The following is a 26,035-nucleotide window of genomic DNA, read 5'->3' as shown; positions in this document are numbered from 1 at the left end:
CTTATTTCTGGCTGCGTTTGCCCACTGCCAGAGATTTTTCATTGTAAAAAAAAAAGGTACACAGGAGCCGAGACACAGAATTTTTAAGTAATAAGTTAACCAGGAAATGGATTGGAGTATAGATCTTAGAAAAATTATATCTCCTGGGTCTGTGGGTCCAATTCAAAAATTCATATTATTTATTTTTTTGAAAAATTTAAATTATGTTTTTCACGTCAGCGGCAGTATTGGTAAACGGGATTAAATTATGTTTATTACATCAGTGGCAGTGAATGAGTAAATCATCTGGGGACCCGCCCTAAAATGATTTGAGGAACCCCCCCCGAACCACTGCCTTATATGTAATAATAACAACAGGCTTACTTGTATCTGTTGTGATTATATTTGGCAGCGGCTGTGGATGGATCGGGCGATCAGCGGGCGCTGACCGAGCCCTGCAGGGCGTGTGCGGCGGAGGTGCCAGCGGAGCCAGCAGGTCGCAGGATGACACCAGGGCTTGAAGCAGCAGGTCTACGGAGACCCGGTCCTGTTGGCAGAACTCTGAGAGGGGGCAGGCTGAGGGGGCGGGGGGGCGAGGGGGGGGCGGGGTAGTAGACAGTGGTGTAAAATAACTACGGTAAGTACATTTACTCAAGTACTGTACTTAAAGGTAGGGTAAGTGATATTTTTTGGTTAAAACAAAAAGTATTTTGTAAAAAGGTTAAAGCACTATATTCTGATAGTAATCATTGCTATAGAGTGTTTGTTCAGTAACAGGAGTCTCCCTGTCTCTCCAGCTCTTTAATAAACAGAAAATACATTCTCCGGTAGGTGTCAAAATCTCAGCCAATCAGGAGAAAGTACCCATTTTTAAGCTTCATTTTTATAGTGTTCCAGTTCCAATTTTGCCTGCTCATTTCTTAGGGTCATCACTTCCAATTTCACTTGTTTAATCTATATCCTGATTGAGTTCTCTATCCTGATTGGACAAAATTGGAAATGAAACTGAAACTGAAACGAAAATGCATTTTCAGTTTAATAAAGAGCTGGAGAGACAAGGAGACTCCTTTTACTGAACAAACACTCTATAGCAATGAGTACTATCAGAATATAGAGCTATTTAACACTTATTTTAACCAAAGAAAATCACTTACCCTAGCTTTAAGTACAATGTTGTGGTATTTTTACTTTACTGGAGTATTTCCAATTATCGATACTTTTACTTCACTACATCTTTTACTCCACTACAATTACTGGACAACTTTAGTTACTAGTTACTTTGTAGATTTTAAATATTATTGTAAAACATGCATTAACCACTTCAGCCCTGTATAGACATCGGCTATTTGAAAATAGCAGATCTACAAGCTCACAACGCGTCGCGACACGTTGTGAGCTTGTAGATCTGCTATTTTCAAATAATTTTATACATTTTGAAAACATGAAATGGAAGATTTCTGCATAATGAGTACTCTTACTTTTGGTACTTTAAGTACATTTTGATACCAATACCTTTGTACTTTCACCCAAGTAAATTATGAATTCTGGACTTTTACTTTAATTCTACATTGCAGAATTGATACTTTTACTTAAATAAAAAAATGTGTGTACTTTTCCCACCACTGGTAGTAGAGCCCTCCGCATTGGCTGGGACCGGGTTGCACTCTGACGACACACGGGTTTGGCTTGGAACCGGCCCTTTCTGACACGGTCGGACCGAAGCCAAATCTTCCTTAGCGGTCGGGGCTATTATCGGCCCGCTGCGGGCTGGACGGGGTTGGCACTGGCCGGGGCCGGAGGAGGAGGGGGGGTCAAGGCGCCGCGGTCCAACTCGGGCCGAGCTTTCTTCCGCACCGGGCCGGGCTAGAACGGGACGGCCGCCACGATCGTCCACGTCAGACGCGTCGACGAAACCGGGGTCAGGGAGGTGGACGGAGGGGTAGGCGAGGAGAGACTGGGCTGAGGAGGAGGAGGAACAGGGGGGAGGATCGTGTATCGTGTAGCTGCGCTCCAGCTGCTCCCAAGTCCGTTCGGGCGCCGGGCTCCGGGCCCCGCCGTGGAGCTGCCGCGAATCCTGGGGGTCCTCCTGGTGAGCCTGGTGGTGGTGGTGGGCCTCGTGGTGGTGGGCCTCGTGGCGCGGGCGGCAGCTCCGCTCGGTAGCCCAGCGGTGCAGCTGCTTGGCTGCCATGTTGCCGCGATGCGTGGCTACGACCCTGAGCAGCTCCTTCACGGGAAAAGCAGCCGGGTGACACCCCGCCGCGCCACCGCTGCCGCCGCTGCCGCCAGCAGACCTAAACGGCAGTCCGCCGCAATCTGCCCGCTGCAGTACCGCGGCCCTCCACTGGGTGGCACCGCGCTGAGCCCGGTGCTCCTCCACGGCCTGGTTGTAGAGCTCCGTTCCGGCTAAGATCTCCTCCAGGACTTCCCTCGGCACCGAGGCTAGCGGTGTTTTTTGGGCCAGGGCTGACAGGACGCCGTACACGTAGCGCTCCATCAGAACTAGAGCCTGGAGAGCCAGTAAGGCCAGAGTGTCTCTCATTTGTGCCAGCAGGGGGCTCCACTGAGCCAGAACGGGCCTCAGGTAGGTGTCGGAGCGGGCCTTGGATGGGAGAAAAGTTATATTATAATAGTTAAATAAAAAGACAAAATAACAAAAATGGACAAGACATTTTGGTTTACTAATATAAATTGAAAACATGAGGCTTTACAAAATAAAACAACAATAAGTCTAACTAAAACCAACTCAAATAACTGTGAAAGTGTCCTTGGTTATAATCTTTGTCAATATTTCATACTTAAGATTAATATTATATTTTGGATGGATATGAAATCTTATTTTCCAATATTTTAGCTGTGCCAGTTTTAAGCCATGTTGACTATTTTTGACGTAATTTCTTCTGAGCTTTTTGAAACTAGCCCTTGACAGATATACCTCATATAACAATAAGAATATCAATCATCAACAGTAAATCTAATACAAACTAAAACAAAGCCTTAACAACAACAACAACAACAACAACAAAAAATGACAAACAAATGAAAAGTGGCAAACTATAGACCCCTTAACAGACGACGTCACACTGATAAGAACCAGTATGCGTGCAACCAGTATGCGCTAAATGAAACCCATTCTATCAGGTCTCGCCAGGACGTGCCACACTAGCCAACACACAAGAGGGGGTTGGGGTGTGCTGAAACTAGCGCACCCCGAAACAACAGGTTGGAAATTGATTGCGTGAAACAATCACCTGCGCATCCAGTCTCAATGTTAGTAAACAATTAATTGGTCTATACTGACCTTGGATGACAGACATGACCAGTGGTTGAGATGGAGCCTCAGGTCCTGGGCCAGTGAACCCAGAGCAGCACTGGAGCAGGGACCCCCTGGGTTCTGGAGGGAGGGAGGGAGGGAAGGAAGGAAGGAAGGAAGGAAGGAAGGGTGGATGGATGGATGGATGGATGGATGGATGGAATACTTTATTAGTCAAAAATGTAAACAGCACGTGGTACGGGCAACGTGGAGTAAAAGGATAACACAAAAACTCCCGGGGACTTGTTTCCATTGTGGTCCTATATGTGTATTCTTTATTTTATTCAAATTATTTGTTTTTTATTTTTCAAAATAAGTTAATGTGACGTTCACAAAATTAGAAGTACAATGTTTTCCCGATATAAAGAGCAATGGTGTGCTGATAGATGGTATAAGCCCAAGTTACGAACCTATTGTCTCATAAAAGACAGGTACATTGTAGAAACGTATGTAAAGTATAATTTAAGCAAAAGACAACGATCTCTATGTGCACAAATACGGTCAGGAACACTACCATTAGCTCTGGAGACTGGCAGGTTTAATGCCACTCCAGAGGAAGAGAGATATTGTCTGTTTTGTGAACTTGGGGAAATTGAAAATGAGGTACACTTTTTGTTTTATTGCTCAAAGTATGATGATATAAGAGAGGTATTTGTTAGTAAGATGTCTGCTATTTGTGGAAAGTTCCTTGAGTTAGATGATTATGAAAAATTTGAGATATGTTTCGTTAAAGGAGCTTTTGTTGTTGCAGATTTTATTTGTCAAGCTTGGGAGAGAAGACAGAACAGTCTGTATAAGTCTGTGGTATAAAGGATAAGGATAATTCCTTTTAACAGGTCGTTCATGAAAGTCCTTGCGGTCTTGTTTCCAATGAGAACCTGTGAGCAATTAGGGGTTAAGAGTCTTGCTCAGGGACAAATTTCATTTCATCGACACATATGCTGGCATGGCCTGGAATCGAACCTGGGGCGACCAGGGCCTCTGGCTCCCTAGGCGGGCTCACTAACCACTCAGCTACAATTCTGAGATGTGATTGAATGTACTACGTGAATACATTGGAAAACATGTTATACATGTAAAATGGTGTCTTATAAACCCATGAGGGTTGGGCACTTTGTGTGCAGGACACAGAAATGAAATTATCTATCTATCTATCTATCTATCTATCTATCTATCTATCTATTCAATTCATCAACATAGCATACAGCAATTAACACAATAATACATGTCATCAACAAATACAAACACCATCTGTGTCATTTTACATTTTAGTGTTGGCTTTTCAAAAAATAGCAGATATACAAGCTTGGTGCCACGCTCCGAACTTGTACATCTGCTATTTGTGAACATTTCTGAAAAAGTCTTGAAAGTTTTCATAATTTTTGACACAAATCTTCTCTTCTCTGGGTCCCTGGCACGAAACATTTTCAGAGGGGGGGTCCGCGGCCAAATATGGTACATATCATTTTGGGGGTCCTTGGCAAGAAAACGTTTCAAAACTACTGATTTGTAGAATCGGCCTCAGGGGTAACCCATTAAGACCTGGAACGCATCTGTGTCACTTTTTGATTTGAGCTAAAAAGCATTATTTTACACTTTGGCTATTCAAAAATAGCAGATCTACAAGCTCATAGCGCGGCACCGAGTGCCGCGCTATGAGCTTGTAGATCTGCTATTTTTGAAAAATCATGAAAATGTGTGCAAATCTTGGAACATATATTGTTTTAAAGCATTGAAAACATTTTAACTAAAATCTTTGCTTCTGGAGCTCCCTGGAACAAAATATTTTGAGATGGGGGGTCCGCTGCCAAATTCATATCATTTTAGGGGTCCTTGACATGAAAAAGATTGAAAAGCACTGATAAAGAAACATAGTTTTTTTCGGAAAACCGTTAGGATTTAGAAGACATTTTGCAGAATCTGAACCTCAGGCCTCAATGGGTTGGTGTTGATACCTAAGAATGTTGGTTGTCAACCAGTGACAGCCATGCTTACCTCATGGCTTGGCGGTCTCTCCAGCAGGCCGCACAGTGTGGATAGGAACGCCGTGGCGGAGCGCACCCTCCTGCTGTACTCGTGTACGAACAGCAGCTGAGCGCGCTGTTCCAGCAGCCTCGTCACGGCTCGGTAGCGCCCCCGCATGGAGGGCGAGGAGGAGTGCATCACAGCGCCGGCCTCAGGCTGGGACAGGCCTCTGACACAGACCTGCTGGGAGATTATTATAGTTAACTCAAACTAAATAACAAAAACTAGAATTGGGAAAAAACATTGATATTGTTGATACAGTGTTTGTTCAGTAACAAGAGGGACTTTCCCTCAGACAGATGGATGTAAAGGATTTCAAGGTCAAAGTCGATGACACAATAATCTCTAGCAAAGAAGAGATTACCTATTTGGGTTGTATTCTTCTTGACAAATACCTGACAGGTGAAAGCATGGCGGCAAAGGTGGTCAAAAGAGTAAACCAGAGAACCAAATTTATGGGCAGAGTTTCCTCTTTTGTCAACCCTCAGGCCCTCAGGAGTCAGGACCCTCTCAGGGGCCCTGATTCAACCACTTTTTGACTATGCTTGCACCTCCTGGTACTCCAACACCTCAGTGGCACTGAAGACTAAGCTTCAAACCTCCCAAAATAAACTGATTCGGCTACTCCTCGGATTGGAGCCCATGACCCACCTTTCTCCCACCCATTTTGCCAGCCTAGGCTGGCTCAGGGTGGAAAAACAATCACCTTTCAGGAGGCCAAAAGAGGAGGTAGTACCATTTTCCCGTTAGACAGCCGACCCCCCCCCCCCTGTTCTTGTACATATCTGTCCCCCCCCCCTTTTTTTTTTTTGTTGTACAGTGTTATTTTTTGCAGTTTTTTTTGTATTGATATTTGAACTGTGGTGCCACTATATATGTCTATGAATTGAATACAAAGGCCCTCATTGGAAACAAGTCCGCAAGGACTTTCATGAACGGACCTGTTAGACAAAGTATTTTAAATGTAACTGTGCTGTTTTACATTTTTTGCCTAATAAAATATTCAATGAATCAATCAATTCTACCCGTCTCTCCAGCTCTTTAGTGAACAGAACATACAGGTTGGATACCAATTTCATCCAATCAGGACTAAGAATTCAAACAGGATATCCCCAGGACATCCCCCTCCTCACCTGAGGACAGCTCCCGTGCGTCCCGCCACTGACCAGCTGCCAGTGAGGCGCCACTCCCAGCATGCCTTGCTGCAGGCGCAGGAGGCGTGCGGAGGACCGGGAGACGAGGTTGTGAGCGGCGACAAAGCTCCCCTCCTCCTCCTCATCATCATCGTGGCTGCGCGCGCGGAGCAGCCACTTCAGACCAGGGTTGAAGGTGGTTCTGAGGAGGGCCTCCGCCCGATGCAGGGAGCGAGACAGAGAGCTCTGAGGCCACGACCCTGTAGAGTATGAGGGGGAGGGGGGGATTAACCCATTAAGACCTGAGGCCGCTTCTAAACATTTTCAAAATCCTAACAGTTTTTCTGAAAAAAAATATAAAAAAATAATTTTCACGATTTTTCAAAAATAGCAGATCTACAAGCTTGTAGCGCGGCACTCGGTGCCGTGCTATGAGCTTGTATATCTGCTATTTTTTAATAGCCAAAGACATCTAAAGTGACACAGATGCGTTACAGGTATCAATGGGTTAATCAATTATTGAAAAAGAAATTCGATAATTTAACCACTTGAACCCCAGCATCCATATTCTGGGGTGAACATTATCCAAAAATAGCAGGTCGGTTATTTTGGCTAAGACTAGGGATGTTAACAATTAATCTATAAATCGATGAATTGCCGTTAAGAATTTGCTCGATTAAAAGGTAGGGTAAGTGATTTTCTTTGGTTAAAATAAGTGTTAAATAGCTCTATATTCTGATAGTAATCATTGCTATAGAGTGTTTGTTCAGTAAAAGGAGTCTCCTTGTCTCTCCAGCTCTTAATAAAACAGAAAATGCATTTTCTTTTCAGTTTCATTTCCAATCTTATCCAATCAGGATAGAGAACTCAATCAGGATATAGATTAAACAAGTGAAATTGGAAGTGATGACACTAAGAAATTAGCAGAAAAAATGGAACTGGAACACTATAAAAATGAAGCTTAAAAATGGGTACTTTCTCCTGATTGGCTGAGATTTTGACACCTACCAAAAAATGTATTTTCTGTTTATTAAAGAGCTGGAGAGACGAGGAGACTCCTGTTACTGAACAAACACTCTATAGCAATGATTACTATCAGAATATAGTGCTTTAACCTTTTAACAAAATACTTTTTGTTTTAACCAAAAAATATCACTTACCCTACCTTTAAATGTACTGATTTTCAATTAATTGAAAAGAAAAGAAAATGTTTTTTTGTTTGTTTTTTTAAACATTCTTTTTTTTAGGCTAGTTAAAGTTACAGGTATGGTGTGCGTGATATCAAATGTGAGTTTACCATATTTACAGTAATCCTTAAATCATATTCCATCACGTTCAAGGGCTTTTGCAGAGAAATCAGACAGACTCCACAGCGCACTGCCTATGGTGCGTGTCTGTGTCCAGCTGATGCTCGTTGACGCTCATTAATGTTATATACATCAAGCCAAATATGTTTCTGCACTCATTTACAGTTTCAGACAAGAATTTTCCCTTTGGGAAAAAAAAATGAGCTTATCAATTAATCAATTAATCGATCGATAAGGTTGTCAACTACCAATTAATGAATTAATCGCTAATTTGCATCCCTAGCGAAGACAAAGCGGTCCAAGTACAGAGGGAACTCAGGTCCAGTTCGTTAAGTCTAGAGGATTAATAATAATCGATTAGTAATCGATCTCTATTGACTGAAGCTGTCCTTTAACTGTTGCACCTAATTGTAAAGATAAGCAACGTACCATTTGATCCAAGCTCTTCAGTCTCTGTGCAGAAACTGGGTCTCTTCTGCAACAGGAAATGGTGACAGATCAGATAGTACAAAGTCGCTGAAGGATGGAAACCTTGTGTATGTCCGAAGATTTTCAGAATTCAAATTAAAAAGTTGCAAAAGCAGCAGATCCACGAAAACTATGACGAAAAATGTTCGTCAACTACCTTTTTTCACTGACGAAAATAAAATAAAAACTAAATAAAAACTAAGCTACGATGACTAAAACTATGACTAAATATATTGACAATTTCGTCAACAAATAAAAACTAGAGTAAAATGTAAGTGAGAGACTAGTGGATTAGAGACCCAGTAGAACTAAAATACAAGTCATTTTATGTTTGGTTGTGCTCGGGTGTTGGGCTCTGAAAATAGCAGATCTACAAGCTCACAATTGTGAGCTTGTAGATCGGCTATTTTCAGCATGCAACCAAGTGTACAATCAGCCATTACGACGCCATCAAGGCACCGCCAACATACATTTTAGTCGACTAAATCAACTGTAGATTTAGTCGGCTATAATCTTATGACTAAAACTAGACTAAAACTAAAAAATTTCAGATGACTAAAATATGACTAAAAACTAAATGGAATTTTATTCAAAAGACTATGACTAAAACTAAATTAAAGTTTGCTGTCAAAATCAACACTGCTTGAAACACGAGCCAGGCTTGCGGATCTGCTACTTTTGATGCTTTTGTGTGACACTGAATGATCAAGTGGGGCATTCGTTTACGAAAAAAAAACACAAAAACGTAGAATATGGAGATTTCTGCCCGACAGCAACGGTATAAAGTCGCTAGATGTAAACCTTGTATGTTCAAAACTGTTACTTTTCAGGAAATGGGGGGGGGAGGGGGGAAGAACCTGTGTTCCAATGGATCCAATGTAGTCATTACCTAGAGTGCAGGTTGACACCTGCCAGGGGCTTGTGTTAGGGATGTCCGATATTATCGGCCTCCCGATATTATCGGCCGATATTAGCATAAAAATTGATATCGGGAAAATATCGGTATCGGTTTTTGAAAAAAAAAAAAAATGTTTTTTTTTTTTTTGCTTTATAAATAAGTTACAGGAGTTCTTACTGTATATGGTGTGTGTGACATGAAATTTGAGCTTACCCTAATCACAATAATCCCCGCATATATCGGTATCGGTTGATATCGGTATCGGTAATTAAGAGTTGGACAATATCGGTATATCGGTTATCGGTAAAAAAGCCAATATCGGACAACCCTAGCTTGTGTAAATGTTTTTCCATGCTTTCTGACTCATTTGTGATATTAATATTCTCCATATTCCTAGCTAGGTTTTGATCACATGGCTGTCAACTGCAGGCACGTTGTGTACAACAGTTCCATGTCAAGGGGGTCCAAATACAAACCTGATCATCTTCTAGCAGCAAAGCCTCTGAGTGTTCACAGTCTGAAAGAGACACAGGGACAAACACAGAGAGAGTTAAAAGAATGTTGATGTATGTGACAAAAACTTTTAAAACAATATTGACATCACTTTACTAACGGAGACAGGCGGCAACTGAGAGCAATTTAATTCAATGACAGTAACCGGAACGCTCGCCCCAAAACATTAGGCATAGTTTTACTGGGGTTATGTTTAGGAATAAGTTTAGGTTTAGGCATAATTTTACTGAGCTTACGTTTAGGAATAAGGTTAGGTTTTAGGCATAGTTTTACTGAGGTTACATTTGGAAATACGTTTAGGTTTAGACATAGTTTTACTGAGCTTAGGAATAAGGTTAGGTTTAGGCATAGTTTTACTGAGGTTACATTTGGGAATACGTTTAGACATAGTTTTACTGAGGTTAGGAATAAGGTTAGGTTTAGGCATAGTTTTACTGAGCTTACGTTTGGGAATACGTTTAGGTTTAGACATAGTTTTACTGAGGTTACGATTAGGAATACCTGGTGGCGACCGTTACGAGATATGCAAAGAAATGACTGACATATTTAATAATTTGTATACATGTAAAAATAGCAGACATTTCTGATCTACAAGCTTACAAAGCGTCACAAAGTGACGCTTTGTAAGCTTGTAGATCTGCTGTCTGCTTTTTTTTTAAATGTTTAATACTTAAAAAATCGGTTCCATGTTGAAAAACATTTTTCAACATGGAACCGATTATGACGATTATGCAAAAATAATTGCGATTATCTCTAATGATTGCGATTAGACGATTATTCTTTTTTTATCCCACGATTTTGCAACCCTTTTTCACCCAGTGCCAATTGTCGAAATGATCTTGGGCGTTACACTCCCCCCGCCAGCCTAGGGGGCCCAGAGCTGAGCGCGTGGAAGGAACACGTTATTCCAACCAGTTCCTTTCCCCTCCATCAGGCTGTCATGGGGGAGGCGGTATAGACGATTATGTAATAATTGTGACAGGCCTATGTGTGTGTGTGTGTGTGTGTGTGTGTGTGTGTGTGTGTGTGTGTGTGTGTGTGTGTCTCACCTGTGCCCAGGTCAGCCCCCCTGTGTCCCTCCAGTACCATGGCGGCAGACGACTCCCTGCGTGTCTCCAGGTTGCTATGGTAACCCTGGGCCATCCCAGAATAAGCAGCAGGACAGCATGGCTGACATCCCAGGACTGTGTGCACGCACGCACACACACACACACACGTTTTATTTCATCTGTCACATTATTATCAAGCACACAGCCAAATCACCAGCATGACAGTGTAAATGTACAGTACACCAGGCTGTAGAATGTAAACACTTAAGTAAAACATTTGAGTACTTTTTCCACCACTGCATGATGTAACACTATGTTTATTTGCATCTGTGACATTTGTAATGCGATTCAAATGTTTGTTATTGTTTCTCATTATGTATGTATTTTATTTTAAGTTGTTATCAGGGCGTCCTTGAAAAAGAGAGCTTGCTCTCAATGGGCTTTCCTGAATAAATAAAGGAAAAAGAAAGAATAAGGCTCACCTGATCACGTTTGACGCCAACAGGATCATGTTAATATAATATACCACTACCATGGAGCGTTTAGTTTAGCCACTCATTATGACAACATGTAGCTGTCCTAACCTCATATACATGTATGTAGCTGTCCTAACCTCATATACATGGTCCACCACTGGTCACCAGTGTCATGTTATTACGAGCTGCTTTAAACAGTGTGTGTGTCCGTGGTTGTTAATCCACTGTGGTTTAAAATAGCATCGACGGCTAACTAGCTGATTGAAAAGCTAACCATTACAGTACACACACACACACAGCCAGCCAATCAGCAAACGCGTCCCCCTCGTCGTCATGGGAGCAGAGGGGGCGGGGCGAAACGGCAGCCAAACATGCAACATGCATGGGGTACTTTCGTGCCTTTATAAAGTGCATATACATGGGGTACTTTTGTTTCTTTTAAAAGGCAGCCTTTATGTTTTAATACAATGTAGATGGGGTCTCAGAGATAGGAAATTCGTCTTTCTTTCTCAGATGAGTGTCCATACAGTATACAATTTACATCTTTCACAAAAAAAGAGATAAGAGAAAGTGTGACACAGGTGAGGTAAGAAAAGCATGGAAGGGCTTAATTACATATAACGTTTCACTAACACAGAAAATACCAAATTAGAATTAAACAGAGAGAGAGAGCGAGAGAGTAAACATGAAAACAGATACACAAAAGAAACAAATGGTGGGTAGTTAAAAGGCTAACAGGATAGGTGGGCACTAGGGACATCTGGGCACCTCGATGTAAAATTGGCCATTTTGTCCAATATGTTAAAAAAAGAATATTTTGAAACTATTTTTAAGCACAGTAAGGTATTAGATGATTAGAACATGCCTAAACAGTCGACAATTAATGTCTAATATTTCTACAAATTACAAAACCTGTCCTGTATATCCAGTCATTTTGGGGCATAAACAAGAAATTTGAGGATACATTTCAGTCTGATAATGATGTACCATGCATGTTCACACAATGTATGCTTTACTTTATTTAAGGCCATTCTTCAAATATATATTCGTACATTTTGGACAAAATAGACGATTTTACAGGAGATTTTTTAGGAGGCACAACTACAATAGAATGCAGATGCCTATCGACTTATTAGCCGTGTGGGTATTCAGTTTGTCTTTAGTTTTATTAAAATTTAGTTCTATTTTCAAATCAGCTGAGGAGGATGCTGGTTACTAGATGGAAATGGTCATATTCCATGATAATGTAACAGGGCAGTAAGAATGAAATAGCCAACTACGCCACCTAAGGAATTGCACCTTAGGAAATCATGACTCTAATCTAAATCTGGAAATACACCTGTCCTGATTACACAGTATAACTCCCCACAAGGTTGGTTGTACATGTAATGATAAAGGCAGAGAAGTGATCAAGTACAAAAGCATTAATGGCATTTTATTTTTGTACAAACAATTAAAACAATGGAATTTCACCACAAAAAGTATTGGCTAAATATTGACATGAACAGTAGCATACACAAATATAAGGGTGCAGACATAAACTAACATACCAGGGTTTTGGGGCTCACCAACAAGGACAGGGCCACCCGACCCAGGGCAGGGGGAACCCCCACGAGCCAGGGCAACCAGCCAACCACGCGCACACACACCAAAAGCAAAGGCTGGTTTGTCCTGGCACACGGCGACGGGGGTCTCCACCACCACCATGCCCAGCCTCAGTCCCCAACTCTGGTCCTAACAAAAGAAACAAATGTTTACACACAGAATTACAGATAACCGTATTATAAAAGTATCATAACAGGTCATAGAGATGGTTGCTGGAGTAATGGGTCCCTCCAACCAACACTGGATCCAGTTAACTTTCAGCCAAACAGTACTCATTGGAAGACCAGGAGTTTCAACCCAGGCAAAGCAGCAGCGCCGTCAGTCACTTATACACACCCCCATGGTAGGTCACTGCCAAAACAAAAACAGTTTAAATGACTCTGGGTGCCACAAGGCTGTGATTAAAGCGACACTATGAATGGGGAGGAATAGTGAACCTACCTGCCATACATGGCTAGCTAACCCACATCAAAACCCCCAGGTCAGTCCAAGTAGGCCATTTATGATCAGTGCACCCAGGTTGTAGCACCTGAAGGCTTAAACAAAACTAGTAAGTTCACAGTATACTCTTCTACAGCTCATGATCGCTTAAACCAAAAACAAACATACCTGCACTGGTGGTAACTGGTGAAAGCCAAAGCTCCAGCCCAACAGGCGAGCTTTGACAGGTAACTGGTGAGAGCCCCAGCCCAACAGGCGAGCTTTGAAGGAATCCATGCTCAGACTGATTTCCCTGCTGACTTCATACAGCTGTCAGTTGTCCCCCTAATAGAGTGGGTGGAGACTGAGTAGAGGTGGCATAGGAGAGAGAGAGAGAGACTATTTCCACCCTGCTACAATAAGATACCTATGAATTTGATACAAGACTGCCCCCTGGCGGTGAAACATATGGTATAGATCAGTGGTTCATTCTCTAGTTGGCTCATGAATGACCGTTTGATAGTCAATCCTTTCTCCATTCCTAGGTAGATGAACTGTGGCACGACAGCGGAGCTAACAACACTGCAGAGCTCAAGACCCTGATGTTAGACAGGAGGGTGTGGGAGGCAGCGATTCAGGAGTCCCGAGTTGGCTAGCCTGCACGCTCACACATCACATGATAGTATCAAATGGGGCCGGGGGTCCTAATCTATATCAACCTGGGGGTCCTTGAAATGAAAAGGCTTGAGAATCAGTGGTGTGCATTACTAGACAATCAAACTTCCTTCTACATCTACCACCGCTAATCAGCCAAACGTAGTCACACAAAAGGCATGGTCACTAAAATGATTGGTCATAATCTATACATGTTATGGTTCCTTTTTTTTTATTTCAAAAAAGTTTCAATATAAAAATCACTCAAATGTGCCAAACAAAAACACTTCACAAACAAAAAAAAGGTAAATTTCAACAGCATATAATCTATTCCCAAAGAACTCTTAAAACAAAAACAAGCAACCAATAGAACACATTAATTACAACTGCATATCTATCCCCAAAGAACTCTTAAAACAAAACAAGCAACCAATAGAACAAATTAATTACAAATGCATATCCATTCCCAAAGAACTCTTAAAACAACAGCAACCAAAACAAGCAAACCAATAGAACATATTTATTTTCTCTCCACAGGCACACAGTGGAATGCAACTTAAATCTATACATTTGTAAATGGAAAATAAAGAAATCACATCTTGGGGTTCCCCCAGAACAGAACAGAACATGGGGTGCTTAGGGTTAAGGGGTTAAGAGCAGCGGTAGGGGGCGCTATGCCATGTCTGGCTCCGTCTTCTTCATCTTCACAGGAGTTCCCATATAGTCGTCATCCTGAAGGGCCAAAGAAGAAGAGGTTAGTGGCATAGACATATAAAGGTAGACGCCTCCTTCGGCTCTGAGGCATTGGTATCTCGGGCGCCATTTTCGCGTAGGCAAGCTTCCGTGTGTGTCACAGAAGGGGGCGGTCGGTAGGGGGTCTTTTTGTAACCCAGCTCTTAACCCTTTAAAAAGGCAGCAGCTGCGCAGCATCTAGTTAGTTAGTTTGAACTTGGCAAACTCCACACTCTGGATTTGTGCAATAATAAATCATCTTTTACTGTTTTACAGTTTAAACAGGTTCCTATGTTCCTATGCTTTTGGCTGTCTTGGAGTATTTGTGTTATGTTATGCTTTCAGTGCCATTAAAATATGGAACAAAGACATTTCATTTGTAGATGCTGTTTTTGTCATTTGAGAAAATTCTCAAATTAACAATTATTTCAGTCTTTCAAAGTTGATAGCTCTGTTCTGACCTGAATATCTTATAAGGATGTTGGATAAAGGCAATTCTGCAATGTGGCCAGCATATTTCATGTAGTCTGCCAGTGAATCGAGACAAAAATATTTTGTGACTATTACTGTTACTTAAAAGTATTTTGGTATGAAAATATGCAATTTAGATGTAACCAAATATAGGCATACGCCTACTTGATCCATCCATAACTCTTAACCGCTTGAAAATAGGTTGAAAATTCAGGGAGTTGGGATGATTTTAATTGTGGAGAGATGTGATCTAAATTCTTATGGAGGAAAATCGTGATTCACATTTGAGCAAGAATCGTGCAGCACTAGTTTGAAGTTACAATGGGTTTGTATTGGCAGGGGGCGTGTCTGATAAAATGAATATCAAATATCTAAATACTGAATCAAGCAACTTAATAACTGTCCGGGGGGGCTCACAAAAGCCTGAGTAGACGATAAAATTACCAATTTCTTTTTTTTTTAAGTGAAATATATCTTTAATGCCATTATCACAAATAATACGATATCCAAAATCCCAAACGATATATCTAGGACGGACGGTGGGAGACAACTCACGTCGAGCAACACTGGATATTGTCCAGTGGATGAGGCTGTGGAATTCTGGGAGTCCTCCTCGATATCCATGATATCCTCGAGTCCCAGCTGTTCACTAGTAGACACAAAGAATGGAATGAAATCACTACATTTAGAGCATCCATCGTGTTGACATAATGTATCAATGCGATCATCAGAAGGAAGCACAATGTAGCACCCACATATTATGTGGGTGCTATATTGTGCCTCCTTCTGTCAAAGTACAAAACATCAACCTGTATACAGTTGTGTTAACCCATTGAGACCTGAAGCCGATTCTACATGTCTCCTAAATCTCAACAGTTTTCTGAAAAACGTATGTTTCTATATCAGTGGTGCTCAATCTTTTTCATGTCAAGGACCCCCACAATTATATGTATTTGGCCGCGGACCCCCATCAAAATATTTTGTTCCAGGGACCCCCCAGAAGCAAAGATTTGAGTTAAAAATGTTCGCTTTAAAAATATATATATATATATATTCAAAGATCTGCACACATTTTCCCGATTTTTCAAAAATAGCAGATCTACTTGCTCAAGCTTGTATATATGCTATTTTTGAATGACCAAAGTATGAAATAATGATTAAAATCTAAAATGACACTTTCCCGGTTTTGAAGGGTTAAAGTTCTATAATTATAATTTGGTGTCCCCACTCACTGGGGTGTTTTTTTGTCACCGTCTATTTGCACGGTCTGTGAAATCTTGTCCCCTCCGTTTACCTATCGTCGTCATCCTTTTCTGGTCCGTCCTTCTTGGGCACGTCCCAGCCGGCGTGCAGCTTGACCTTCCACAGCTTGATCTGCTGGTCCCAGGACCGCCGGCTGTACTTCTTGAACTTGTTGGGGGTTTTGGGGTGAACTCCTGGCTCCCGAGAGTGTCTGGAGGAGAGAGAGAGAGAGAGATCAGAATGATGAGTATCAAGGTTATGGCAGTTTAGAATTTTTCCCATTCATTTGTATTTTTATTTCATGAGGTCTTTTACATTTTTTTTTCTTCACTTTTTGAGTTGAGCTAAAAAAAAAGCATTATTTTACAATTTGGTTGCCGCGCTACGAGCTTGTATATCTGCTATTTATGAAAAATCGTGAACATTTGTGCAAATATTTGAATATATATTCTTTTAAAGCAAACCTTTTTAACTCAAATCTTTGCTTCTGGGGGTCCCTGGAACAAAATATTTTGAGATGGGGGTCCGCAGTCAAATACAATTTGTATTGTAATCATTTTGAGGGTCCTTGACATGAAAAAGGTTTGAGAACCACCGATACATTTTTCAGAATATTGTTGGGATTTAGAAGGCATTTTGTAGAATCGGCTTCAGGTCTTAACCTAGGTTTGCCGGCGTCCACACTAGCATAGATATTTTGCAAAAAAATGACAAATAGCATCCATTTCTTACTCCACTACAATTATTTAAAAGTTACTTTGTAGATTTAGTTTAATATTGCGACCAACTAAGCACAATTTTTTATACTGTCTATTTGCCCTGTATTCAATTTTTTTAATGGAGACCTTTTTGTAACAGAGTATTTTTATATTGCTCGAAGTCAAGGGTTCCCAAACAGGCCGCGTCCATACGTTGTGAAAATAGCCGAACTACAAGCTCACTGCAGTTTGTAGATCGACTATTTTCACAATGTTAGCCTCCTTCTTATGTAATATTTGACAATTTGGCCAATGTGGTATTTAAAAGTTCTTAAAAGTCATCAAATTGTAACTTAAGTAATAAGTAATTGGTTTGTTTACCATTTTAATAATTTGGGGACCCCCCTGTTTGGGGACCACTGACTTAAGTAATACATCTTAGTGCTTCTCCCACCACTGTGTGCAGGTGTGTTAGAGCAGTGCTTCTCAAACGTTTTCATGCCAGGGACCCCAAAATTGATATACATTTGGCCGCGGACCCCCCCCCATCTGAAAATATGTTGTGCCAGGGACCCCCTGAAGCAAAAATTTGTGTTAAAATGTTCGCTTTAAAATAAATATATTCAAAAGATTTGCACGAATCTTCAAGATTTTTCAAAAAATAGCAGATCTACAAGCTCATAGTGCGGCACTCGGTGCCGCGCTATGAGCTTGTATATCTGCTATTTTTGAACATCCAAAGTGTAAAAAGGTTAAAATGATTGTGACGCTATATTAACACATTTAGCTGGTGGGGACCCCCTGGAACCCCCTCAAGAACCCCTGGGGGTCCCCAGGCCCCACTTGTGTTGTGAACCAATGTGTTAGGGAGGGGACTCACTTGGGCACCTCCTTGCTGTATCTGTCGTAGGCCAGCGTGTTCTTGCCGTAGTTGATCTGTTTCTGTCTGCGGAACAACACCGCCTCGTCTGTCTCCATCTCTCCTGCCACGGGGACAGGGGACTCTCTGGAGTCAGAGCTACACACACACACACACACACACACACACACACACACACACACACACACACACAGGAAGGAAGATGGAGTTAGTCCAGGGGTCTTCAGGAGTTTTTCAGGCCGCGGACCCCATAGCTGAGAGAAAGACGAAGCAGGGACCCCCCTTGTATCGTTTTGAATGCAGTGGTATTCTAGAGCAGTGGTTCTCAACCTGTGGGTGGGGGGACCCCCAGGGGGGTCCTCGCATGATCCCCAAATGGGGGTCCCCCCATATGCCAGTTTAAGTGACAATTGAAGGACTTTTGAAGCACACGGCTTGAAAAGGTTGAGAACCACTGTTCTAGAGCTTCATGAAGAGGTCAACCAGACAGTTAGACGAGTGAGACTAGATGGTAGCTGGATGCATGTCTTACCTTCCAGAAGAGTTCTTCCTCTCTCTCTGAGTGTACTCTGGAGCCAGTATTCTTCTCCTGTAACTACACACACACACACACACACACACACACACACACACACACACACACACACACACACACACACACACACACACACACACACACACAGAGTTAGCATCGCCAAAGTAATGTAGATCGACTACTTTTGCCATTCAAGACAAAGTACTGTGTCTAGGGCTTGAGCGGTGAAGCATGGAGAAGGAAAAAGACAAAGAATGAATCAGTGTTGATTTCGTCGACAAAATATGACGAAACATGTTTGTCGACCGATTTTTCACTGACGAAAACTAAATAAAAACTAAATAAAAACTAAGCTATGATGACTAAAACTAAGACTAAATATATTGACAATTTCGTCAACAAATAAAAACTAGACTAAAATGTTAGTGAGGGATCTAGTGGAGAAGAGATCCAGTAGAACTAAAAGACAAGTTATTTTATTTTTTGGTTGCGCTCGGGTGTTGCGCTCTGAAAATACCAGATCTACAAGCTCGCAACGCGTTGTGAGCTTGCAGATCGGCTATTTTCAACATGCAACCAAGTGTAAAATCAGCCATTACGACGCCATCAAGGCACCGTCAAAATACATTTTAGTCAACTGTAGATTTAGTCGACTAAAATCTGATGATATTTAGTCAACAAAAACTAAAACATTTCAGATGACTAAAATATGCCTAAAACTAAAGTGGAATTTTATTCAAAAGACTAAAACTAAATCAAAATGTACTGTCAATATCAACACTGGAATGAATGTGAGCGTAGTACGTAGTCATTATTATTATTATTACCGCTGCGCGTCTCTGCGCACGTCCCTCCTCAGCTCCGTGCTCTCCACCTGGCTGCCCCAGTCAGCCTCTCTGTCCCGGTCCGTCTCTTCGTCTCTGTCCAGCTCTCTGTCCTCTGTCTCTCTGCGTCTGTCCCTGCGGGACACAGGGCCTTCACTCTCTGGAGTGGTGAAACTGCAGGGAAAAGGAAGGACAAAGTTAAGATATATATCGTCATCGTCGCCGGACACCATAAACCAGGGGTCTTCAACAGGGGGAAGAGTTACTACAGGGGGTCCGCCAAATCTTTGTGTGATAGGATTTTTTAATTTTACCGTAACCACCTGAACCCCCTGGCATCCATTTTCTGAGGAGAATTTTAGCCAAAAATAGCAGATCTACAAGCTCACAACGCCTCGCGCTGCGAGGCGTTGTGAGCTTGTAGATCTGCTATTTTTGGCAAAGAGAAGTAAGAGGTAAAAAAAAAAAAAAAAAAATGTTGAATCTGAAACACAATTTTATACGATACAGAGGGGGTCCCTGCTTCATCTCTCTCTCTCTCAGCTAGGGGGTCCTTGGCCTGAAAACGTTGAAGACCCCTGCCATAAACAGTTACTTTTCAGGAAATGGGGAAAATTGATCCAATGTAGTTTTTATTTAGTCACAAGGTCTTGTCAATAGTCATTGATTCAATATTTATAAAACCCAACCCATTTTTTTTCACTTTCTTCCTCGAAAAAAAGCGAAAATAGCAGATCTACAAGCTCACAAACGCAAAGCGATGATTAGTAAGGCGAATGAAAAATGTCTATAATAATAACCTTGGTGTGGGCCCATCATGGCTGACCACTAAGCCTCCTCTTTTGGCCTTTCTGCAATGGAAGATCAGGCACCAATGTTCATCAAACCAACAACTGAAGACCCAGCCTTCAGGCAGGTGAATTAGCGGACTTTTATTTTATTTTTTTAGGATTGATTAAAAAAGGTAGAGTACGTGATTTTTTGGGGTGAAAACATCAAGTTTTTGGTTAATAAGGTTAAATATATCTATATTCTGATAGTAATCATTGCTAGAGAGTGATTGTTTAGTAACAGGAGTCTCCCCGCCTCTCCAGCTCTTTAACCCATTAAGCATCTGTGTCACTTTAGATGTCTTTGGCTATTCAAAAATAGCAGATATAAAAGCTTGTAGATCTGCTATTTTTGAAAAACCTTGAATTCTTTTTTTTTCCCCAAAAAAACTAAAAAATTAAGAATCGCCTCAGGTCTTAACTCATTGAGTGCCATTAACATGTTTCAACCGCTATGGCGCTGGGTGCCAATGACATGTTTGAAAAACATGTTCAGAACCCAAGATATCATCATCTGAAGATTTGCAGCTCCATCCACTCCTTGTTTAAAGTATAACTGAAAAAGGCTGTATCTCGCTTCCTAAGCACTTTTTTTTTACTTGGACTGGGACAACATATTTCTATACAATTATGGCAATTATGGCACTCAATGAGTTAATGGGTTAATAAACAGAAAATACATGTTCAGGTCAGGGTTGCAAATGTTCAGCCAATCACGAGAGAGTACCCATTGATCAGCTTTAATTTCATAATGTTACGAGTTCCATTTTGTTCTCATTTCTTTGTGTCATCACTTCCAATTTCACTTGTTTATCCTGTGTGAGTTCTCTCTCCTGATTGGACACATTCGGTATCCCGCCCTGAAAATTAGTTCTCTGTTTTATCCAAAGAGCTGGAGAGAGGCACGAAGAGTCATGTTACTGTACAAACACTATCAGAATATAGAGCTATTTAACACTTATTTTAACAACAAAAAAATGACTTTAATGTGATGTTGACTGTTGCAGAGTTACTTACTTGGCATGTCTGTTGTCAGGGTGTGAGTAGCTGTTGTGCTGGTCTCTGTTATGGTGGTCTCTGTCTCTGTTGTGGTGGTCTCTGTGGTGGTGCTTCCCCTCCGGGCTGTGGGTGGTTGCTTCATCGGCCCTCAGGCTGCCGTCAGCCCCTCTCTTCCTACAGTTAGACCACCGGGACGGCCCGTTGTTCCTACACACACACACACACAGAGAGAACACAACACATGGATTAAAGCTAAATGATATCACACAACTAAAATGTCCGTATGACCCAGTCCTAATATGCGGTTTGTGAAACACTATGAAAAAGGAGCCCCCCCCCCCCCCCCCCCCCACACCCACACACACACTAACGCCGTTTCCAGAACAGTGATCAGAATATGTAAAATGATGTTTTAGTAATATTGATCCTCTGCTGTTCTACATGCTGCCAACCAAGGTGAAGAAATCACAGAGTGAGGCTTTAAAGGTTTCATGACGTTCAGTTTTACAACACATTAAAAGTCTTGGTCATGGTCCTTCAAACGTGGGTCCCCCCCCCCCCCAAAGGAAAGGGTCCCCCCCCCCAAAGGAAAGGATAGGAGAGGGGAGGGGCGAGGAGGAGAGTGGGCGGGATTAATGGCCTGTGACTTCACTCCCCAAGGGGAAATCACAGATTACTCTTCAGCCTAATTATTCAGAAAACCCCAGACCAGAAAAAAAGTGAAAATGAATGTCATAGAAACCTTTAACCATTGCTTTTATATGAAATATCCGAGATCATTAAGATTTTATGGAAGATGCTTCTGATAGTTTATTTTTGACCACTTCGAATGCTCTGATCTTACAATAATGACCATAAATAGCCCATCTACAAGCTCTCAATGAGTCTTGCATCACGCACTTCCATAGAAGACGTGCTGGCTTCTACGGAATGCAAATGAGTGAAATCAGTCGTGGCGCCTGAGACCTTTAATCCACGAGTACAGGGATTAAAGCGAACGCAAATCTCACGACTGAAAGGTTTTGTTAAGCCGTCCCAATAATCAGAGGTTTATGATAACACAGTGTGAAAGGAGTCCTCCAAACGAGTGCTGCCGTTTCCTAAAATATTGGTTCTCAAAGTGGGGTCCGCGGAACCCCAGGGGTCCATTTTAACCTTTTATACTTTGGCTATTCAAAAATAGCAGATATGCACGCTCATAGCGCGGCACCGAGTGCCGCGCTACGAGCTTGCAGATCTGCTGTTTTTGAAAAATCATGAGAATTTTTACATTTTTAACTGAAATCTTTGCTTCTGGGGGTCCCTGCTCCTGGAACAAAATAATTTGAGATGGGGGTCCGCGACCAAATACATATACATGTTGGGGGTCCTTGACATGAAAAGGTTTGAGAACCACTGTGCTAAACAATTAGTACAATATGTGGAGTAATGCTTAGGTATTATCATTCTAAACCCATGTTCTTGCTGATGTTACGAAGAAATAGCAGATTGAGGCTTTGCCTTTTTAACCTTTGTTTTTATGAAATACCCGAGATCTTTGGGGTTTTATGGAAGATGCTTCTGAAAAACTAGTTACAATATTGCTACTTTGACCCATAAAAATGACTGAAATCAGTTGTGGCAACTGACAACTTCAATCCATGGGAGTAGGACACGGTTTCACATTTTAGTGCAGCTTAGATTCCCCTTTCAGACTATTTATTAATGAAGAAGAGATAATATTAAATTAAAGACACAACGGTTGGTATTACAAGTGATGGACAAGAACATATTCAAAGTCTGTATCAATTAATACAAAAATAAAATAGATAAAAACACTCTTCCCTGTCAGTTTTCCATAACAAACTTACACAGCAAAATCCTGTTCATTTCATACATTTGTAACTCAGGGAGGATACAAATGAAACCTTAGCTTAAATGAACAACAGTGCTGTGTTAACCAAGAGCAAATAAGACTTGCTTATTGCTTATTTTGCGCTCGTTTCCTAATGTTGTTTGAACCAGTGGCTCTAATCATTTTGTATTTATACATTTTAATATGCAATTATCCAAGGACCCTAATCTGAAAATAGCTTGTGCCAGGGACCCCTATGCAAGATCTGTGTTGTTAAAATGTTTCAAAAATATATATAAAATGTTAACTTTTTTTCTCAAAGATTTATTTTTGAAAATAGCAGATCTACAAGCTCACAACGCGTGTAGATCGGATATTTTCAAATAGCCTAGTCCAGTGGTTCTCAAACTTTTTCATGTCAAGGACCCCCAAATTGACACTTATTAGTCCGCGGACCCCCATTTGAAAGATATACCAGGGACCCCCATAATAGAAGAGGACCCCCAGTTTAACATGCATTAGGGCTACAGACTCCCATTTAATGGCACCTCTATCTCTGGGACCCCAATTCATATTGTAAAATCAATGTTAATTTAACTCTGAGAGTGTACAAATGGAACCAAATGGACCCGTTAGGGTCCATTTGGTTCCATTTGTACACTCTCAGAGTTACAGACCCATAAGGGTCCATTTGGTTCCTGTCCATCATTTAGCTGGGGACCCCCTGGAACTCCCTCAAGTACCCCTGGGGGTCCCCGGACCCCACTTTGAGAACCAATGTGGCCTAGTCGTTTCTTTTGGGCTCGTTTTCATAGACCTGGCTGCTCATTTCTCTCACACGATCTGGCAACAATGAGTAGCTTTCCTTTTGCAATGAAAGCCGGCTAGCTAAGCTAAGCTACCAGGCTAACAGATGATTCATTCATCATTTTCAGGGACAGAGAATGAACATCATGCAAGGTGACATAAAGTTGAATCACGTGATGTAACGTTAACACAGTGTATGTAAAAGTAACACCACATGATGTAACGTAACGTTAAACCCCACAACAATCCCAAACAAGCTAACGTTGATTAGCCTTGTAAACTGCAGCCCGTTACACACAAATCAGTGACCCTGCGAATTCTGCGACTAAAATTCCATCGTATCTATTCTAAACACTAGAATCTTGAATTACTAGTTTGGATTACAACCTATTAGAAAACATCCCCAACACAAACTTTAAATCTCCAAACTAACGTTACACTCACTTTAAAAAAAACACTTTAAAGTCCGATATTGCGACATTCGTTAGGTCACCAATGCTGGCGTAACAACACTTGTTTTCATTCAATATGAACTTTTTTAGGCAGGTTTTTACCCGCTAAAATGTTGGGTTTGGGGGCAAATATTCTGTTCAACAATGGCTCAAAGTGATCAAAGAGACGTTTGTGATGTAAATTAATGCCTTTGTGTGGCTCATTAGCACTTAATAACTGGATTAACGCGACCATCACTCATAATGGGGTTGGTCGGTCGTTTCGCGGGAGAAGAGTGGCGCCAGATAATAGATGCTACACTTTATATTACTTTGTACTTTGTGTTGGCGCGGGAAATAGGTCTCTCTCAGCCAGTGTTTAATCACTGTTCAGATTACTGTACTGTAGTTTATTATTATGTAGTGATTTTAGCAGTTTATCTGTAAACCACTGCACACATGGAAAATAAGAGTCATTTCAAGTTGATTCTCACCTCTAAGAGTGTACAAAATGAAAACCAAATGGACCCTTACGGATCTGTAACTCTTGAGAGTGTACAAATGGAACCTCAAGAGTTATATAAAATGGGGGGTCGATCCTCCTTGAAATGTAAAAGTGTGTTGTAAATCAGTGGTTTTCAACCAGTGGTCCTTGAGGGGGTTCCAGGGGGTCCCCAGTCAAATTAATAGTTAGGAACCAAATTGACCCTTATATGTCTGTAACTCTTAGTGATGATACAGTGTAGATTGGGACCCCCAATAAACCTAAATGGTTGAGTCCCTGGCATATTTTTTTTCAAATGGGGGTCTGTGTAAACCCACTGTTGTAAATGAGTCAAAAGTAAACTTCTGTCTCACCTGTACTCTTTGGTGTCATGTTGCACTTCTTCTCGTCGTCTGTGTCGGTGCTGCTGAGACATGATGATGATGATCACAGTTTAATGGAAGATATAGATGATAAACACACAGCCTTTGTGTCTCTCTCTACTGTCTGTCTGCTGCTCAAACCAAACCCGCGCCAACTGACTGGAAACGAACTGTACAACAAAGACCATGTGACCGGAAGGGGCGGGCTTCGAGGCGTTGCCAGATTTTGCGAGAGAAACAAGCAAAATCGGGGTCTATGAAAAAAAGTCCGGAATTCAAAATGTACTTGAGTAAAAGTACAAAAGTATTGGCATCAAAATATACTATAAAGTACCAAAAGTAAAAGTACTAAATGTTTGAAAATAGCAGATCTACAAGCTGATCATACGAGAGATGAAGCAGGGACCCCCTCTATATTGTATAAAATTGTGTTTCAGAATTCAGATAAACTTTTGCTGCTCTTTTTCCCTCTACACCTATGACTCGTTGTCAAAAATAGCCGATCTACAAGCTAGCTCACAACATACGCCTCGCAGTTTTGGCTAAAGTTGATAGGGTTCAAGTGGTTATTGTAAAAAAAAAAAAAAAAAATCCTATCACGCAAAGATTTATCGGACCCCTGTTGAAGACCCCTGGTCTGCTATGAACACTTTGAACTGAATAGCCGATCTACAAGCTCACAACGCGTCGCGAGCTTGTAGATCTGCTATTTTTCAAAGAAAAATCATGGAAAATGTATGTTTTTGAAACATTTTAAATGCACAAATCTTGTATGGGGGTCCCTGGCACAAAATATTTTCAGATAAGTGGACAAATACATGTTAATTTTGCATGAAAATGTTTGAGAACCACTGATTAAAACAACGTTTAGGAAAGTAGCCCAAGCAACAAACCCCCCCAAAAAAACGCAACCCGCAATTACCAATATTTACAAGCAACTTTACAGAAAAACAAGCCCAGAGTCGCTTATAATAAGCGGACATGGCAACACTGCGGGCTTCCTGTGGCTGTCACCATGGAGACGGATTATGTTCCAAATGAAAGTCCT

The 26,035-nt window shown here is 41.4% G+C and overlaps 2 protein-coding genes across 7 annotated transcripts in view; both read right to left on the bottom strand.

Moving 5' to 3' along the window:
- ccdc142 (coiled-coil domain containing 142) overlaps positions 1 to 11,377 on the bottom strand; it is a 28,826-nt gene extending 17,449 nt beyond the window's left edge. Inside the window, exons 1-9 of one of the 5 annotated variants that reach the window (XM_084041419.1) lie at positions 11,165 to 11,377; positions 10,683 to 10,861; positions 9,597 to 9,637; positions 8,184 to 8,229; positions 6,448 to 6,707; positions 5,285 to 5,497; positions 3,278 to 3,370; positions 1,591 to 2,578; positions 364 to 555 (exon numbers count right to left, since the gene is read on the bottom strand). In XM_084041419.1, the coding sequence (XP_083897545.1) occupies positions 364 to 555; positions 1,591 to 2,578; positions 3,278 to 3,370; positions 5,285 to 5,497; positions 6,448 to 6,707; positions 8,184 to 8,229; positions 9,597 to 9,637; positions 10,683 to 10,776 (1,927 nt within the window). In that variant the 5' untranslated portion in view covers positions 10,777 to 10,861; positions 11,165 to 11,377. Of the gene's footprint in view, positions 1 to 363; positions 556 to 1,590; positions 2,579 to 3,277; positions 3,371 to 5,284; positions 5,498 to 6,447; positions 6,708 to 8,183; positions 8,230 to 9,596; positions 9,638 to 10,682; positions 11,015 to 11,164 lie in introns of those variants that run through there. The other 4 variants (XM_084041423.1, XM_084041422.1, XM_084041421.1 and 1 more) reach the window with 4 other exon arrangements.
- Positions 11,378 to 14,052: 2,675 nt separating this feature from the next.
- On the bottom strand, positions 14,053 to 25,140 carry slbp (stem-loop histone mRNA binding protein). Of its 2 annotated transcripts, XM_084041019.1 has the most exons (9): positions 24,979 to 25,140; positions 21,067 to 21,255; positions 20,020 to 20,070; positions 19,223 to 19,393; positions 18,393 to 18,455; positions 17,861 to 17,998; positions 16,335 to 16,493; positions 15,596 to 15,689; positions 14,053 to 14,569 (listed from the first exon to the last, which is right to left on the bottom strand). In XM_084041019.1, the coding sequence occupies exons 1-9, from the start codon at positions 25,038 to 25,040 to the stop codon at positions 14,510 to 14,512; spliced, it is 987 nt and encodes a 328-aa protein (XP_083897145.1). In that variant the 5' UTR covers positions 25,041 to 25,140; the 3' UTR covers positions 14,053 to 14,509. The 2 variants fall into 2 exon arrangements, with proteins under 2 accessions (XP_083897145.1, XP_083897146.1); XM_084041020.1 differs by lacking the exon at positions 20,020 to 20,070.
- Between the last annotated feature and the right edge of the window lie 895 nt (positions 25,141 to 26,035).

Source organism: Gymnoscopelus microlampas, assembly GCF_963454915.1.
Source record: "Gymnoscopelus microlampas genome assembly, chromosome: 18".
Classification (NCBI taxonomy): Eukaryota; Metazoa; Chordata; class Actinopteri; order Myctophiformes; family Myctophidae; genus Gymnoscopelus; species Gymnoscopelus microlampas.
The sequence above is the reverse complement of the archived record's forward strand: the minus strand, read 5'-3'. Positions and strand labels throughout refer to the sequence as shown.